The sequence below is a fragment of the Anser anser genome (genome assembly GCF_964211835.1).
Source record: "Anser anser genome assembly, chromosome: 2".
In the NCBI taxonomy this organism is placed as follows: Eukaryota; Metazoa; Chordata; class Aves; order Anseriformes; family Anatidae; genus Anser; species Anser anser.
This window is the reverse complement of record NC_139721.1, coordinates 50,187,983-50,205,064: the sequence shown is the minus strand read 5'-3', so window position 1 is coordinate 50,205,064 and position 17,082 is coordinate 50,187,983. Positions and strand designations below refer to the sequence as shown.

The following is a 17,082-nucleotide window of genomic DNA, read 5'->3' as shown; positions in this document are numbered from 1 at the left end:
AGGGACACCTCTGTGAATTTGTGCTCGTTTGTCAGATCTCACAGATCCATTAACTGCTGTGGCAGGACTTGGCCTTGAGAAGCACAAACCCTTTTAAAAGTGATTCCTCTTAGGGTGTTCTCTACATAACTCTGTGGTTGTAGTGAAGTTAACTCTGTGATGCATAAATTTCATGACCAGACATCCAGAAAATGCAGTTGTTTTCAGACCTTTGAAAAGATTAATTTGCATTTCTGCTCAGAAAGTGCTATCAAATTTTTGAAAAATGTATTCCCCTTAGATTTGGAGCTCTGGGGATTGTTATTACCTCATTATTTGAACTAAAGTTCCCCAAAAACTTAGGATGAAATCACAAAGTAAGAACAATTCTGTGTCATGCAGTCTGGTCTGTTGTGATCACAGCAGCTGTGTCACACCCCTTTCAGGAATGCATGAAGCTGCGTCAGAAGAGCAGATTGGGTTTACTTGGGGTTTTTGGTTGTGGGATTTTTGCTCCCACAGCTTCTACTGGAATGCTTTTCCAGAACCCTAATGCTCTGATGATTGAAAATATTTTTTTATTCCCCAACCCAAAGATATTCCTGCCCCTATTATAAACATTTTGGGGGAGAAGGAAAACAGTATTATTTTAAATTAAAATGCTTTTACTCTTCTTTGATGTTTGCTTCTGTGATGTAGTCATGCAGCAATCGTCTTCCCTCTCAGCTTTCATCTAGGTAGCCTGCGCCAGCTTGCAGGATCCTCACAAATGACAGGCTCATTATTCTTCTCATCGGTTTCGTACCTCTTGTCTGTGCATCTATTTTCAATTTATTCTTTTGGTACATGGCTGACCAGAGCTGTGTGTGAGACCATGCGGGGTGTTTAACCAGCCCAGTGTGCAACAGCTTGTGTATTTCCCTGCCTCCACTGAAAACCCCGCGGCTGATGAAACCAGTGATTGCACTTGTCTTTTCCATCTTCCCATTTCACTGACGCTGATCCTTAGCGTGTACTTGCGGGTGCCTCTGCAACTCCGTCAGTTCCAACTGAGGGACTCCCAGCCTACTGCAGAAATGCTTGTTATTAGTCCTTGACGGTACATATGACTCATATTTTTTCTGTTGAATGTCATCCAGTGACTGTTGCTACAGTTTTTGAAGGCATTGAATTCTTTCTGGATGCTCTTCTGTTCCTCCTCTGTATTGGCAATGACTCTTAGATTTGTGTCACCAGCAAACTTGAGGCAAGGGTGGTTGTTGTTGTGTTGTTTTTTTTTTTGAGACAGTGACATTAGGGAAAGTATTAAAAAGTATGTCCCTCTGCTGATCTTTGTGAACTTTGCTGGTAATATCCATCTGCCTTAATGCTTATGATGTTACATGCTGCCATCTTCTGTTTAATCACCTTTGCAGACCATTCATTGTCTCCATTTTCTTCCAATGTATTAATAATTTGTCATATAGCATCATATCAAATACTTTACTTGGTAAAAGGTAAGATGTGTGGCGTTTCTTTTGTTTAAAGAAATAGATATGTTATATCTGTGTAATGAAAGTAACATGGGGTTTCTTTGGTCAACCCGTGCTGAGTTTTATTGCATTTTTTCATTTATTTCAACATCTTTATTTCCTTCATCCTCCCCAAGTTTTGAAAAACACCAAGGCCAAAATAATGGACTGAGAGTTTCATAGATCTCTGAAATGGTGATAACATCTGCATTATTCTTGCACGGAAATCAGGCTTGCACCTGATTTCACACACCTGTTTTTTCAGGAAAGTGGCATGGAGATTATTCTTTCTCATTGTTTTCAGTGTGCATCAAGCGTTTAGAGATTTGTTTCCATCTCAGCTTATAGTGAAGCATTTGCTGTAGCCCAGAAAAAATTTGTTTTCGTGCACTTTTCTGAGGTATGCCTCAGCTTGACATTTTGCAAAGCTTTTTATTTTAATCTTGCAGTTGATGACATGTGAGTCAAAACTTTATTTGCTGATGGGCTGTTTCCATTCCTCTTGGACTTTGTTCATACTTAGTGTCCTTTTTGCCTCTGAACACCTCCTGGTGTTCCTGTATTGCTTGGTGTGGTGGTTACCGATTGTTTGGCAACCGGGATTCCAAGAAATCCAAGTCTCATTCACAGGCAAGTCCCTGGTGTCCTCAGTCTAGTGGGCTTACTGAGCCAGCTCTCTCAGGATTTGTCTGTGTGAACACATTAATAAGCCTCACTTCACCGGTGGTACATGTTAATTCGAGCGGTGCCAGTGAGGTAACAGCCTCTGCACTGCAGCTGGCTCGCACCCCTGTGGGTCAGTCTGGGTAGGGTGAGCGTGTCCTTGTGTGTAGACCCAGCATTCGTTTCATCTGAGTTTGCCTTTCTGAAATGAGCAACCTCAGCTCCCTACTTTTGTGTGTTTTTCCCTCTGATTTTAAACTGAATCAACTCGTATTCAAGCTTCAGTCCCAGCTCCAGCTTGTCATCTTTGGCCAGTGTTTTCTCATGTTCACGTTGCTTACACTTGATTCTCTACCTTAGACTTACCTCTGTTGGATGAAGCAGAAGTGTTCCAGCTGATCCTTGCTGGTCGCATCCCATTCTCAAGAATGTGTTTTTACTGCCTTTACCATATACTCAGCTGCTGGTTCATAAGTTTATGCACCCTCTTTCTCCTTGCTTTCATCCTTCTGACTTTGGATGCTTTTGCTTCTTGTTTGCCCAGTTCCCTCCTTACTGTGTACTAAAAAGGGATCCATAGAGGGACTGAGAAGACGTGCCTGTATCTTCTGCACAGACAGAACTGTTCATTTGAGCATTTTATGTATAAATATAACAATTCAGAGTGAATTATGCCTCAGCACTTTGATGAAGGGCAGAGCAGAAAGATATCCATAAGGCTGCTTCACCCCACAGTTTCCAAGGAATTGCCATTTCTTTTAAATGTCTTCATATTGACTATAATCTGAATTTTGGTGATATTCATAGAAAGGTTTGAGTTGGAAGGGACCTTAAAGATCATCTATTTCCAACCTCCTTGCTACGGGCAGGGATATAACGCTTATGATGTTCAAAGATGTCTTTCTTGCGTGTATTTGCGCACCTGTGTGAATTCTTGTGCAATTGTAAATCAGCAAACATCACATAAACACCATTTAGTGGGTATCTGATACTGCTTACCTAAAGTGTGTTGTTGCAGATCATACAGAAAACGGCGAAATTACTCAGTCTAGCAATGACCACTGGCCAGATATCGAGATCTTCAGTAAAATGTCTTTTGACCTGAGCGTACATGACCCCAAGTACAGAACTATAAGTCCAGTGTACACAGAACAACTGTCAAGAGTGAAACAAGGTAAGCCAAAGGAGAATTTTCTAGGAATAGTTTCCTACAAAAACGATTTTTCTATTGGTTTGACTAGACACATGAGCTTAAAAAAGCCTTTTATCTCCTAACGATGTGGAACAAAACAATTTGTCCTTTACAATTGTTACCAGGCTCAGTCTCTGGTTTCTATCACTCATAAAATTTCTTTTACAGAAACAAGCAAAGAAACAAAATCGGAGGAACCTAAGAAAAGAGAGACCGTGTCCATGATGTTGACAAAATACGCAGCTTACAACACGTTCCATCACTGCGAGCAGTGCCATCAGTACATGGACATTAACCCTGCTGCACAGGTTAGTGCCAAGGCCCACGGGTAAACTGCATCCTTGATTTTTCTGTGGTCTCTCCAGGCATACCGCTCTGGCCTCAGGACTCATGCTTTCACCTTCCCTGAGATGGAACTGTTTAATTTCTTCCATTCTCAGGGGAGATATTGAGCTACAGACCCTGGAGCATCAACTGTGTCTGCTGCGTTCTGCATGAGCAGTTCTCTTCTCCAGCTGCCTCTGACAAAGGGTGAATATTGTCACTAGTTGTCTCAAGCCAAAGCATTATTCAGCCTGCCCAGAGGGTCCACAGTGTCTCATGGCAGAGGACTGTAAAATTGAGAGAGAAGCTTGTCTTACCTAAATGCCAGCCATCCACACACCTCTGATGGGAGACTGGAAGGCCTACTTCTTCCTCCCTTTGTATGTAGTTGTGCGTGCTTCTTAACAGTAGCTTACAAGTCACGGGACGAGAAGGATCATTTTTAGCTGTTTTGTAATCCTTTTGATCTTTTGATCTCCAAAATAAACAGCTATGCTCACGGGAGGCTGGCAGGTAAGATTTTTTCCTGGTTAATAGCTCAGACATTATTAACCACCAGCAATGGTTTACTTGGAGGTTTCTTATCTCAGTTCATTCTTTTCTTGCTTACTAATCTTTCCCAACAGCTTGTTACTAACCTAGCACGCTGACCTGGAAATGTACAGTGTCAGTTATTGCACAGCAGCCCCAGCAAATCTGTTTGAAACCTCATGCTTCGTTCAGTATGTTGACACAAGCAAATCCTCCCAAGGGACATCTTTGTTCCCTTTACACATCTTTGTGCATCTGGTCAAACACAATGACTATAACAAATCTGAATATCCACCTGTACGTCTGAGTTGTGTATATAGAGTTATGAGAGTTAAACTCAGAGAAATTAGATATCCAAAGGGGAGTCACTGGATAGCGAGCATTATGGAGGGGAAGAGATACTTAAATCCTCTAGCAGAACCTAAATAAAACCCTTTTCATTCTTCATCTCTACTTAGGCTAATTATTTCGGTTGTTTAGTAAAGATTATAGAGGGGTGACTGCTAAGAGTAAATGATTTGACCTTGAGGTAAGACACATGCCTCTCGAGGATGAAGTCTTACCAGATATGTAGGCGCTTTGTGTACATGTACATGGCTCAGTGAAGCACTGTGCAAACTCAAGCTCACCCAAATACTTCATAGCCTTGTTAATGGGGTGGTCTGCCTTGGTTACGTAGCTCCTTACAAGAGTACTGTCACAGGAAAAATACCACACTAACGCGGCCACGCTGCTGCTGTCTGCGAATGGCAGTGCGCTCTGCTGTGGAGGCAGACCCCTGTGTTACACATCTTTGAATCTTTTGGAAAAATTTGTTTGGACAGTTTCTTTCCATGTGTGTGTATTTCATTTCTGCTTGTAAATACCGATAAATAATTTCCAGCTCAAATAGACTTCAGAAGAGCCCAGATGGGCCAAAGATCATTACTGGTACAGGAAGCTGGTTGTTTTAATAGCGAGGCAAGTTACATGCCTAAACAATGTAGCTTATGGTAGAGGAAATGAGAATATAATAAAGTTAACTTCAGTTACTGAAAGAAAATGTTGTGGATGTTCTTTCATGGTGGCTGCCAGTATTGTGACTGCAAGAGCAGGTTGCCAAATGCTCCTTTTGGTTTACCTGCTTGCAAATCCTCCTCCCGCTTCTTTTTGTTTTATACAGGTATCTGACTCCACCCTGCATGCTTTCACATTTTCATCCTCGATGCTAGGAGAAGAGGTTCAACTGCATTTTATAATCCCCAAGTCCAAAGAGAACCATTTTGTCTTCAGCAAGCAAGGAAAACATCTAGAAAGCATGCGTCTCCCACTCGTTTCTGACAAGGTGTGTGTGCTGCTCTCATCCATCTGCCGGCTGCATATGCTGAGTGCAGTCAGCTTGACATACATTTGCAAATCAGTGGTGGTTGGCAGGTTTATTTTTTCCTTTTTTTTTTTTTTCTTCTTATTTTATTTTAGTCATTTGCATAATTCTTACCTAACTCTCCCTAGAACTGGAGTTTTTGAAGAGAATCATCCCTGTTGGTATTCCTAGTATCCCAGTCCTGGCATGTTGCAATGATCAATAACGTTCAAGACCAGAATAAACAATAAATAAAAATCCGTGTCAGGAATAACCTGCTTTTTATGTAATGTTGGCAAAATATCTCCTGTTCTAGCAGAATTTGAATGCGGTCAAGAGTCCGATCTTCACTCCATCAAGTGGACGTCACGAACACGGCCTCTTGAACCTCTACCATGCCATGGAAGGCATCAGCCACCTTCACCTCCTCGTAGTCAAGGAGTACGAAATGCCGCTGTACCGCAAATACTGGCCCAACCACATCATGCTCGTCCTGCCTGGCATGTTCAACAATGCTGGCGTTGGTAAGAGACACTGTCAGTGCTGTGGAAATATCAGTGTCCATGCTGGACAGTACGGAAAAAAGCTTCGCAGTGCTGTGATAATAGCAGCAATCCGTGTGCAGAATGTGATGGTTTAAAAGAAACGCTGCGAGGGACGTAGGGTGGATATTTGTAGTGATCGCTGCCTTCTCAATTTAAAATCTGATGGGTTTTCGGCCGTATTTGGTCATTTTACTCAGCCCCACTGCGTGAATGTTCATTCTAGACATTTTACACATTTTTCTTTTTTTGTTAGCTGAAGCTAAATATTAACTGCAGCTGAACACTGGGGACTTGAACTTTGGATTTCATTTTTCTGGAGTTTCAGAGTTCTCCTGCAAGAAGTTTTAAATAGCTTCAGTTTTTGGATCTCAGACACTTTTTGATTCAAGTTAGTTATTCTTTTAATGCCCACTAAATCATTTTCTGTAGTCTCTTAAAAAGTCTGCTTTTCTTCCTATCTTGCCTTCTAGATTGCAGTCACACTGAAAAGGGGACGTTTTGATTTCTTTTTAAACTAAGATGTTCTGAGCACTAAGTTCATAAAAGGGTAACGATTGCAGTTCGTTGCGTAGCCTTTCTTTGAGAAGAGAGAGTGAAGAAGTCAAACCAAGATCTCTCTCTGTCTCCTTTACGGTGTTTTCTCAGGTGCTGCCAGGTTTCTGATTAAGGAGCTGTCCTACCACAATCTAGAGCTGGAACGAAACCGCTTGGAGGAGCTGGGGGTCAAACGCCAGTGCGTGTGGCCTTTCATTGTGGTCATGGATGACTCCTGCGTGTTGTGGAACATGCACAGCGTCCACGAACAGTCCAGGTAAGTCACCACCCAGCACTGGGCTCCCCGTGCCGATCCAGCACGGACGGCAGCACTGCTTCAGTCAGCACCCGCACCTGCAGCTTAGGCTCATCTGTAGCATCCGACAGCAAGTGAAAGACCAGACAGCTGGAAAAGTAGGGCAGCTGGAATTGCTGGGAGTGTACTCAAAATACTGCTGAGAGCAGCTTTTGGCAGTAACTTTGTTGTAGTAACACCAGGCAGGCTGTCCAAAAGGCCTCACAGCGGTCATTATCTACTCAATTGCTAGCTAAATAGTCCAGGAACGGCACACTTGGACATCAGATACCTTCCCTAAAATGCAAAAAACGCATCCTTTTCCTTGCTGCCATCTGCCCCTCACTCCGAGCAGTGGGAAGGCTGTAGGTTTGTCCCGCTTACCACCAACATCCAACCTAATGGTGTTACAAGCTTCCACCCGGCTCTGCCCTTACATCCGTGTCCCACAGCGAGCATCATCAGCAAACCTCTGCTTGTGCACGTGTGCCGAAAGCCACTCTTGGCTTTCAGTGACTATTTGGAGTGATTTCTCAGTATTTCACTTCCCTGGTTTGTTTTGATTCAATTTATGTTTACCAATGAAAGGTTTGTTTTGGAAACTCCTGCTTTTTAGAAGGCTTTAAGCTGTTGCTCTCAGTGCTCATGCTGTTCATTACGGAAAAAATAGCCTTCCAGAAATGGTGCATGAGGTGATTCCTTTTCCTTTTCTAAATTGCTGCAGAAGACCTGATTCTGCTGAAGAGCCCGTTTTCTTAAGATGAGTAAATTGAGGGGATATGATTAATTAGCTGTTGTTTAAAGTCTGTGTTTATTTACATATTTTACAGCATGGAGAATAAACAGTAGTGATTGTTAATGGAATTTCTCGAACCTATTTACATTCCATTCACTATACATATATATATATATATATTCACACACAGAAGCACTTATATATAGCGTATGTTCTATATACGTAATCAGCCACGTTTGTGTGTTGCACGTGATACCATTTTGCAGCCAGTCCCTGGAGCCTGGGGGTACCAGTAAGAACGTCTCTTTGAAGAGTGTTCTCCAGCACATCGAAGCCACCCCCAAAATCGTTCACTATGCAATACTGGGCGTTCAAAAGTGGAACAGCAAGCTGAGTGCCAGGAGAACGAAGGCTCCGTTCTCCAGGTGCCACGTGCGTGACTTCATACTGCTCAACATAGACCTGACCCAGAACGTGCAATATGACCTGAACAGGTAGGCAATACGTGCTGGTGGCACAACGGGTTGGCGCGACGAGAAGCTTGTCGCTGTATTTCTAAATGCTTTTGAGATAAATCAGAAGGTCTGGGCTAAGGTACACAATCACAGCACAGTGGCGCGTGCTGCGCCAAAAGAGCTGCCGGAGGGAGACTGTGAGGCAAGGCAAGGGAGGGCTGCAGAGGACTGAAAAGGCAGGGATCAAAGAAGAAAAGCTTCAGGAGAAAAAAAAAATGAGGAGACCAATAATAGCGGGAAGAGGCCAAAATGACAGCAGTCACGGGAAGCGTGTGGAGCTTCCAGAGTGCCTTTGTAAGAGGCAGGAGCCTGTTGTGTGACTGAGAGCAAGAGTGTAGGCAGTGGCTGAGCATTGCTATGCCACGTGCTATGAGGAGGGATTCCTGGCATTTCCTCTGCTCAGCTCTCCTCCCCATTGCCACCTGGTTTGGAAATTAAAACAGATGAACAGTTAACTTTCCGCTATAAACTTCCTTTTTTCCCCTTCTCCTTCTAACGCCATCCTAAAGCATTTGCAATAAAGCACTGTTGGCATGGGGCTTTATCTCTAATTCTCATCGCAGACATTGGACTGGCAAAATCCAATTCCCTGTCCCCCTGATCTTGGCCAAGTGAGTTTAGAATAACCCACTTTCTGGCCCTGGGGTATCTCCTGCTGCTGTTTTCAGGGATCCCATGTATTAGAGTGAGGAACTGCAGCTAGTCAGTGCAAGCCAGAGTCTGGCATGGCTTGCAGAGCTCTTGATTTCATGTTCTCTGCATGGCTGAATCATGAGATGGGAGTCAGCCCACGGACAGGAGCATCACATCTGAAGTAATGCAGGGTAAGCGTTAGGCCTCTGCTGCTTTGTCTCCCGTAGCCAAATATTTGTCCAAGCCCATTTCTCTGCTCAGAAATGGAGGCTGGACACTGCAGAGCTCTAAAATATGTCAACTCTAAAATATGGGGAAAAAATAAATAAAAAAGAGAAGGGAAAAAAAGGGAGGGGAAGAAGTGCTCAGTGCCAGTACATGACGAGGATGAGAGGCATGGCCAAACTTGCTACAGGGAAGAAACCTGCAGACATGCTGAGAAGTGAAGATTTGTTTTGTCTTTAGATTACCAGAAATCGCTTCCCTACACCAGGAACACGCTGAGGAAATGGTTCTTAAAAGCTATGTAGAGAATTTGTACAGGAACCATATCGGATTGTCTCCAGAAATCACTGCTAGGCCAGTTCTGATGCATTTTAGCCGAGGGTGTGTGAAAGGTGGCTTACTCCCAGCAGCAGCACAGCTAGTTTAGTCATCTTGTGTTTGATGTCCAGGTATTTCTGTGAAGATGTAGATTTTAATCTGAGGACCAACAGTAGTGGCCTGCTCATCTGTCGCTTCAACAACTTCAGTGTCATGAAGAAACATATTCAGGTCGGAGGACAAAAGGACTTTGTCGTTAAGCCAAAAATCATGGTGAGTGTGTGCGCTCCATCCTACATTAAGGGTAAAATCAGGACCTGTTTACCTTAGAAAGAATGAATTTTTTTAGCCCTTTAGGTTTATTTAGTGCTTATTTGAAATCTGACATTCATAGTCTGTGGTAGGGCTGCCACCTAAATAGAAAATAATAAATACATTGGTAATTATACATTATTAACAACAATTTCTGTGCTGTAAAAATGCGTCAAAATCAAGTGGGGATTTCTGATTCTTTCCCCCAGCTGTCTCTCGCTTCCTGCCATGGCGATCCCTTCCCTAACTCCTGCAGAGATGTGCTTAGGGGGGCTAAAAGGGGCTCTCCTTGGTTTTGTTGCAGGTTTTGGACAGCCTGGCGCCAATAATGCCTCTTCAGTACGTCTGTGCCCCAGACAGTGAGCATACCTTGCTGGCAGCCCCATCGCAGTTCCTCCTGGAGAAGTTCCTTCAACACGCGACGTACAAACTCTTCCCAAAGGCCGTTCACAACTTCAAGAACCCGGTGCTGGCCATTGACTGCTACCTGAACATCGGACTCGAGGTACGAAATACACAGGGGTAACGGGGACTGGTAAACGCCAACCTTTACTGCCACATCATTTTTTAGGTTGAAAAACCCTTCTTTTGTGAACCCTCAGCATCAAGGGTAGCGTTTGAAGATGATGTAGAACAGGGAGGCTCCGGTGTTTGAGCTGAAGGACCAACTCCGCTGCGGGGCTGGCAGTAAAACCTCCTCGCTGGGTGGTACGGGCAGACCACAGATTTGTGACGGATTGATGGGATTTACAAAGGAATGGGGCACGTCCATCTGAAATAGTATTTCGTATGGAGCAAAAATCCTGAAGTGATGCCATGACAAAACTGGGTGTGCTCCATAGCTGTCTGTACAACTACCCACAGAACTTTTCAGATCATTGTCACGCCCATACTTTTACAGCTTTTTATTGTCTGTGCTTGCTTTGTCCTTGCAACAAACTTGTTCTGGCTGAGAGTTTCTGATCTGACCCTTTTCTGATGGCTCGCTTCAGTGATGGACAAAGCTCATTCTTTGTAATGCTTCTCTCCAATTACATGCTCTTCTTTTTGTGAACCCGGGTTTCTAGGGAAACTTTTTTTTTTTGCAAGTATGTCTGTAGATAGGCAGATGTAATAATTTTTGAACCCTTTGGTCGGTTTGAGCAGGGTCTGAAGCAGGGGGAAAGCCTAATACGAGTTTTGTTCTGGCCTGTTTCATGGAGGTCAGCGGCAAGGCAGAGGAGAAACCCTTCAGTACAGAAAGTGTCACGGCACTGAACCGCAGGAGGGCCCCAGTGCTGGCAACCACTTAGCTGGGGACTGCGGTCAGCAAAAGACGCGTGCCTGCACAAAGGAGATGGAGCTTTGCTAGTTTCAGTGCCTGGGGAATTGGTTACCGGGCTTAACAAATGTATCCTCCTTAGAACAACCTGAACAGCCTTACAGTTGCTGTAAGCAGGTAATTCACAGAGCAGCAGGAAAGCAAACTGAATTAATGCAGGGGGTCGAAATGACGTATTTCACACTTTGTGACCAAATCTGAATTCAGTCTAGAAGTTTGTCCAGTGTGTTATTTCCTGGGAAAAGTCTGCTCAGTGCTGCTTTGGGTTCCCATTGTATTTTCACCAGCACGTTTACTCATCTGTTATCACAAGTTCGTCCCCCATTCCGCTCAGAGCCCTGCTCAGGCATTCGCTAACGGAGACGGGCTGGCTTTCTTTTCCCCTTCTGTTCCAGGTGGCTATATGCTATGTTAGCTCCCGCCCGCACTCAGTCAACGTCAACTGTGAAGGGGTGTTCTTCAGCGGACTCCTGCTCTATCTCTGTGACTCTTTTGTGGGTGCAGACCTCCTCAAGCGGTTCAGGTTTCTGAAAGGTAATCACCTTGCTCTGCTGCACATCCATGTTGCCTTGCTTGCCTGTGAAGTGGCAGCACAGAGGAAAAGGGAACGGTTAGAAGAACAAACAGGTTCATTAAACAGCTCCATTTTCAGTTGCTGCTGCCATCGTTTTCAAAAGAAGCAGATGGGTTGTTTATTTTTGGAGCGTAAAATGCTGCCCCTTTAGTAGCAAGTGCAGGCAATTGAACCTTAGCTAAGCTTTGATAAATCACGTTCATTACATTATTTTAAAGTGACATCAAACAGAGACAGGAGCACAAAAACAAGGAATATGGAAATCGTTCAGTGAGTTACAGACTCTGCAAGTTGAGAGTTCAGAGAGTAGATGTTACTTACTGATGAAGATGAGAAATTCTACTCCAGTCATTTATACAATGGCAATAAATAGTCCTGCAGGACGGGCAGCTCTTAGCTGGAAGATGGTGGGGTCTACCCCCGCCACAGCCTCATAAATCTTGCCAAAATTGTTACTCATCACTTTGTCTTAGTGGTAACAGACAGTGAATTGCCATACACATTTAGTAAAGCTAAAACACGTTGGAAAGCTCTGGTGCGTTTGTGGTGTGTCTGAGCCACGTCCCTCTTGTGCTGAGGCTGCTGCACGTGCTGGGGTGCAGCAGGGTGGTGGAGCCGCTGATACTGATTATATCAGTAATGATTTAAGGATCTTGGATCCAAGTTCACGGTCTCTGCTACGGTTGATACTAACGCCTTGTACTTTAATACGCAGGGCAATGAATCGAGAAAAAAGAGTTGTTATTGTACTGAAGATCTAATGTGCTTTTCACTTGAAGGTGCCACGCTGTGTGTCATATGTCAAGACAGAAGCTCACTACGGCAGACGATAGTCCGCTTGGAGCTGGAGGACGAGTGGCAGTTCCGACTTCGGGATGAGTTTCAAACTGCTAACAGCAGCGATGACAAGCCACTCTATTTTCTTACCGGACGCCATATATAAGCTTCGATAAGACACCGATAACAAAGAAAAAAAAAAAAAAGAACTTTTTTTTTAAAAGAAAAAAGTACAATCACTGTGGAGCAAAGTGCAACCAATATTTATCTAGACTTCTCTAAAAGATTCCCCAAAATTCTAAAGTAGGCTTTATTCCTAGGTATAAAATTATCACGGCAGTTACGATTTCAAGGCTCGCTCGCGGATTCACGTTATTCTCTCATCAGTCACAACCGCTAATCACACAGCCAGCCAAGGCGTAGGCTCTAGGAAGAGGACGTGATTTGGTCGATGAAGAATTCTCTTTATTTTCAGCTGAGCTAGGGGAAGAGGCTGCTTTTAGCAGCTGCTAGCTTGAATGTGTTACAAGAAACTCAATGCAGCATATGGGATTTATTGAAGATATGTGGAGGAGCACCCACTGTTTCTCTTCAGCTCTGTACTTCGGTACGGTAATACTCAGGGGTTTGAAACTACAATGTAACGTAGGTATTTGTATTAAAAGGAATAGTCTTGTTCTCTGTGCAGTGTTAGTTGAAGATTTGTAATTGTGTATGTATTGAAACTGTCTTTGGCAAAATTTCCACAGGTGGTCAAAGTTTACTACTTAAACCTGAACAAATCAGCAAACGCGTGGCAGGCACTGTGCACACAGGTGCTCCCGGCAGCGCTACTGCACCCACCCAGGTACCTCCTCGGCTCCAGGGCAAGGCAGAAGGCTCACGTGGGAGCGGGCTTCTTGCGGAGGCGCTCCCTTCTCTTAGAAGTCCCGAGTAACTTGCCAGCAGGCGGCCTTCCATCTCTCACGCAGTAGAGTTTTGAACAGCTGCGGCCCATCCTCTGCACGTGGAAATGAGTTCTGCTGCGTCTGCTGCCTTTGGGGGGGGGGGGGCAGTTTGCTCCATGTCATTTTCACGCAGCACCAGCTGGCTGCAGATGAGGTCTGTCAGTTCATGGCAATGTATTGGAAAAAGGTGCCAGGAGGGCATCAGTGCCTGAGCTGGATTAGGGAGAGAAAAGAAGAGTCCAAATGAATGACAACAGCTTCGGGGGAAAGCAAGGGGGAAGTCCCGGGCAGCTGGGGCTGCTCAGGAGAGATTCTGTCCAGAGCAACCACCACCTAACACCGCCAGCCCTTCGTTTGACTAACCTCTGTGCATAGTGGTTGTAGCGACAGGCATGGTGTGGGCTACTGAACAAGACTCAGTAACCTGCAAGCCGTTCCAGAAAGAAGGCGGCGCAGTACAATTTGGTTGTCAGGGTTGAAGCATACCGGTACGCTGTTTTTCTCATGCAGTTAACATTGGTTACCCAATTGGTATTTCCATATGTTTCCAAAAAAAAAAATATTTCCTGCACATCATAGCCCCTTTATTAAAAAGCAAAGCACAGCATGTATTTAAAAGAGGTTCGGCTATGTTCATTTAATCCCCCAAAGCAATGAAATGAACATATCTTTCTTTATACTTGACCTGCAACTCATTGGAGAAGGACCTGCCAAAGCTGCATTTTTTTTTTTAAACAAATAGTGTTAATTGAGCAACTTCTTTATCTGGTGAAAAGATGTTTACAGATTAAAAAAAAAACAAAACAAAACATAATATATTAGACTGAGGCTAAAGGAAAATGGTTTGCATATATCTGTGTTAATGTAGCTTAACTGATGCTGTACATTTAGCAAATTTCAAGTGACGAACCCAGTTCTGTACATTCATTTTTTAATTTTCCTTCAGCCACAACCTGCCTTATATCTTTTAACACGTGGAAGATGTAGAGACATAAAAGATTCAAGAACCATCTTTTGGTACACACCTGACTGCATTCCAGTGTTTCTGGTTTTGCCAGTAGGGCTGGAAGGACACCCCGATTCGCAGTGATGTGAAAGTTTGAGGTACTGAGCGGTCAGGAACAGGTTCCCTTTCGTTTGTGATGTTTGCACTAAGTTCTTAGAAGTCCAGGTCCTGAGACTACTACGGCGAGTTAGCCCTCTGGTGCAGCAGTGCAGAATTGTCCTGAAGACTGAGCGTTAGATCAGAATGTCGGCGTATTTGCCTTCCTTTACCAAGGAACAGTAAACCAGTTTCCTTAACTCTCTGCCATGCAGAAGCAAGGAGCTTTGCAATGGAAAAGAGGATACTAATAAGTTCAAACCTTGTAGGCCTGGCCAGTTGAAAACTTTTAACTCGTTGCCTGTGAATTCCTGGAAAGGATACCATTATTTGACATCTGGGTTATCGCTATTCCATTTTCGGTTTAAGCCTCACCATCAAGGCCATTCCTATGAATGTATTAAATTGGCCAGCATTATATTTTACCTGTAGATCTTATTGTCTATTCACAGGTTAAATTTGAATGTAAACTAAGATTTAAAGAATCATATTCAAATGCTTTTTGCTTAACTTATGTAATTGCTTTTTGTGACTTTTGGAGGAGGGTTCAAAATGTTGCTTTCCTAGTGTAAAGTTTTCTTAAACAAAAACTTGGTGAATTTAGCTTCACTAGTCAGTCTACCTCATGTTATTGTTTATGAACTGAAACTGTCTGAAGTTGTGGCTATGGTATGTTTATAATGTGCTTTCATTAAATTTGAATATATTAAGTTACCATTTAAGACTGCCTCTATTTTAACTGTTTGCACCAGACAGTTGATTTTTTTAAATGTCTTAAAACATAGTGCTTACACCTGAGAAACTCACAGTGTAGTGCTACACTGAATGCTACTCGATGTTACAAAAAGGTTAGTTCAGCGTAGTGCCAGTACTACAGATTTTTCAGGCTGGGTACTTGTGATCTGAGAGCAGCTTTGTGTCAGACGTACAGCAGGTAGGAGGTACACAAGCTGTGAGTACCAACCTCGTCACCTTTAGGCTTTCTGTGAACCAGTTTTCTGACAAAGCCCTTTGCGGTACGGCTCACAATCCCCTTGAAAGCCTACCAGTCGTGGCCTCTGCAGGCCAGAATTCACACATCAGCCACTTCATTTTCAAGCCCACCAAAACGATGTTTCAGAGGTGGCACTGGTTCTTTGCTTAGCCCTAGACCAAGGTCAAGGGCAGATGTGCGGGCAGTGTGCAGTATAGTACAAACCAGTGCAGCCTAACTGCACTCTAAGTTCCAAAATTACAACAAACCAAAAGTTTAAATTTCACCTGAATCTTACCCATCCCACAGTAGGGTTTTTAAGCCATTTCTCAAGGCTGAAATTATCACCTCCCATCTTACCTCATAGCAGGTGGGTACTGAGCCAGAGCTGCTGGGAACCGACTGTAAGCATGCAATGCAAACGCGTTAATTGTCAATCGGGTGATTCCGCTCCCAAGCGGGTAAGAACACGGCAACCATTTTCCAAGGAGTGCTTCAAAACACACAGCAGCTGCCTTTAGCTGCTAAGGTAATATCTCACATAAACAAAAGAATAAAATACACTGAAGATTCATTCACACTCGGTATCAATACAGAGTAACTTTAAAAAAAGCTATCAAGAATTTTATTTTTAATCTATCTACATTATGTACAGATCAAGAAAGGCCACAGCAGTTTTTCAACATACAAACCCTTTAAAAGAGGAGAGCTTTATGAAGGAGCGACAAGTATCAAAGTGAAGTCCGCTAACAACGGTATATACTCAGTACAGCACTTGCAGGAAAGCGAAGAGCACACCGGTCCTTGGGGGTTTCATTCCACCTCTCGCTCGACAGCTGCTCTGGGGGAGACGGGAGGTAAAACGAGTTTCCCCCTCTGCCCTTACACCCGGCCGTGTGCAGGATGCACACCAGGAGCCACCGTGCAGCCTGCCAGGTTACTGCCCACGGCCACTGCGCTGTAACGCCGCCTGCCCTGGCGTGAGGGAGCTCAGGCTTGGACTCTGCTGCCTCACCCACCCGTGGTATTTAAGCACTGGTATATCACCACGTTAAGAACTTCAGCAGGTACTCATCAGTGAGACTATAGTCTTTGCATTTTAGTTTACAGTCCACTATGAACAATTTTCTGCTGCATGTAAACATGACTAACTAGATAAAATACAATCAAACTTCTGTAAAAGTTAATAAAATATCTTTCTTTTAAAAAAACAAAGTTAGCCTATTACTGCATTGTTTACAATTTTAATAAAATAGTACAACCTTTTGGTTGTTACCAGTCCTGAGTTCACGGTAAGAAAAATGGCCCTGGCTTCTGCGTAAGGTCTGCACCGATTCAGTACATTTTGGCAGAAGTCTCCCGATAAAAAGGGAATTCCTTCAGGAGCAGTTAAGTCTGATGCTGTCCATTGAGGAAGTTGTATACTAGGAACTGGCCGGTGCCACAGTACTGCGTCGCGAAGAGTTTTCCATCAGGTGTGGGGTCAGAGAAAGCAATTTCTTCTTTGCTTAAGTATGAGCCATATATGAAGTTGCTCCTGTTTGGAAGGAAAAAAAACCAACACACCAATTACCCTCAGGAACTACGGTAAGAATATTTATGCTATTATGCTACAACCCATTGGTTAAGTGGCATGGACATTCAAAAGAAAGAAGCCTCTATATTCGCTATCTCCTCTTTACAAATGGCAAAAGGAATCATTCATTCTAGGAAGGTTTTGGTATCTTAGAAGA

At 43.7% G+C, this 17,082-nt stretch overlaps 2 protein-coding genes across 26 annotated transcripts in view; one reads left to right on the top strand and one right to left on the bottom strand.

Annotated features, from left to right (window-relative positions):
• The window catches only part of GREB1L (GREB1 like retinoic acid receptor coactivator), a 137,499-nt gene extending 122,405 nt beyond the window's left edge, over positions 1-15,094 (top strand). For 20 of the 23 annotated variants that reach the window (XM_083821847.1, XM_083821858.1, XM_083821850.1 and 17 more), the window contains 10 exons: positions 3,172-3,327; positions 3,514-3,653; positions 5,363-5,524; positions 5,859-6,066; positions 6,733-6,898; positions 7,919-8,146; positions 9,475-9,616; positions 9,960-10,160; positions 11,372-11,510; positions 12,330-15,094. In XM_083821847.1, the coding sequence (XP_083677973.1) occupies positions 3,172-3,327; positions 3,514-3,653; positions 5,363-5,524; positions 5,859-6,066; positions 6,733-6,898; positions 7,919-8,146; positions 9,475-9,616; positions 9,960-10,160; positions 11,372-11,510; positions 12,330-12,493 (1,706 nt within the window). In that variant the 3' untranslated portion in view covers positions 12,494-15,094. The remainder of the gene's footprint in view (positions 1-3,171; positions 3,328-3,513; positions 3,654-5,362; positions 5,525-5,858; positions 6,067-6,732; positions 6,899-7,918; positions 8,147-9,474; positions 9,617-9,959; positions 10,161-11,371; positions 11,511-12,329) is intronic. The other 3 variants (XM_083821851.1, XM_083821849.1, XM_083821844.1) reach the window with 1 other exon arrangement.
• Positions 15,095-15,947: 853 nt separating this feature from the next.
• The window catches only part of ESCO1 (establishment of sister chromatid cohesion N-acetyltransferase 1), a 32,112-nt gene continuing 30,977 nt past the window's right edge, over positions 15,948-17,082 (bottom strand). For all 3 annotated transcript variants that reach the window (XR_014578824.1, XM_083821861.1, XM_083821862.1), the window contains one exon: positions 15,948-16,886. Coding sequence is in view for 2 of the 3 variants with exons in the window: in XM_083821861.1 (XP_083677987.1) it covers positions 16,739-16,886 (148 nt within the window). In the remaining variant the exon portion in view is untranslated. The remainder of the gene's footprint in view (positions 16,887-17,082) is intronic.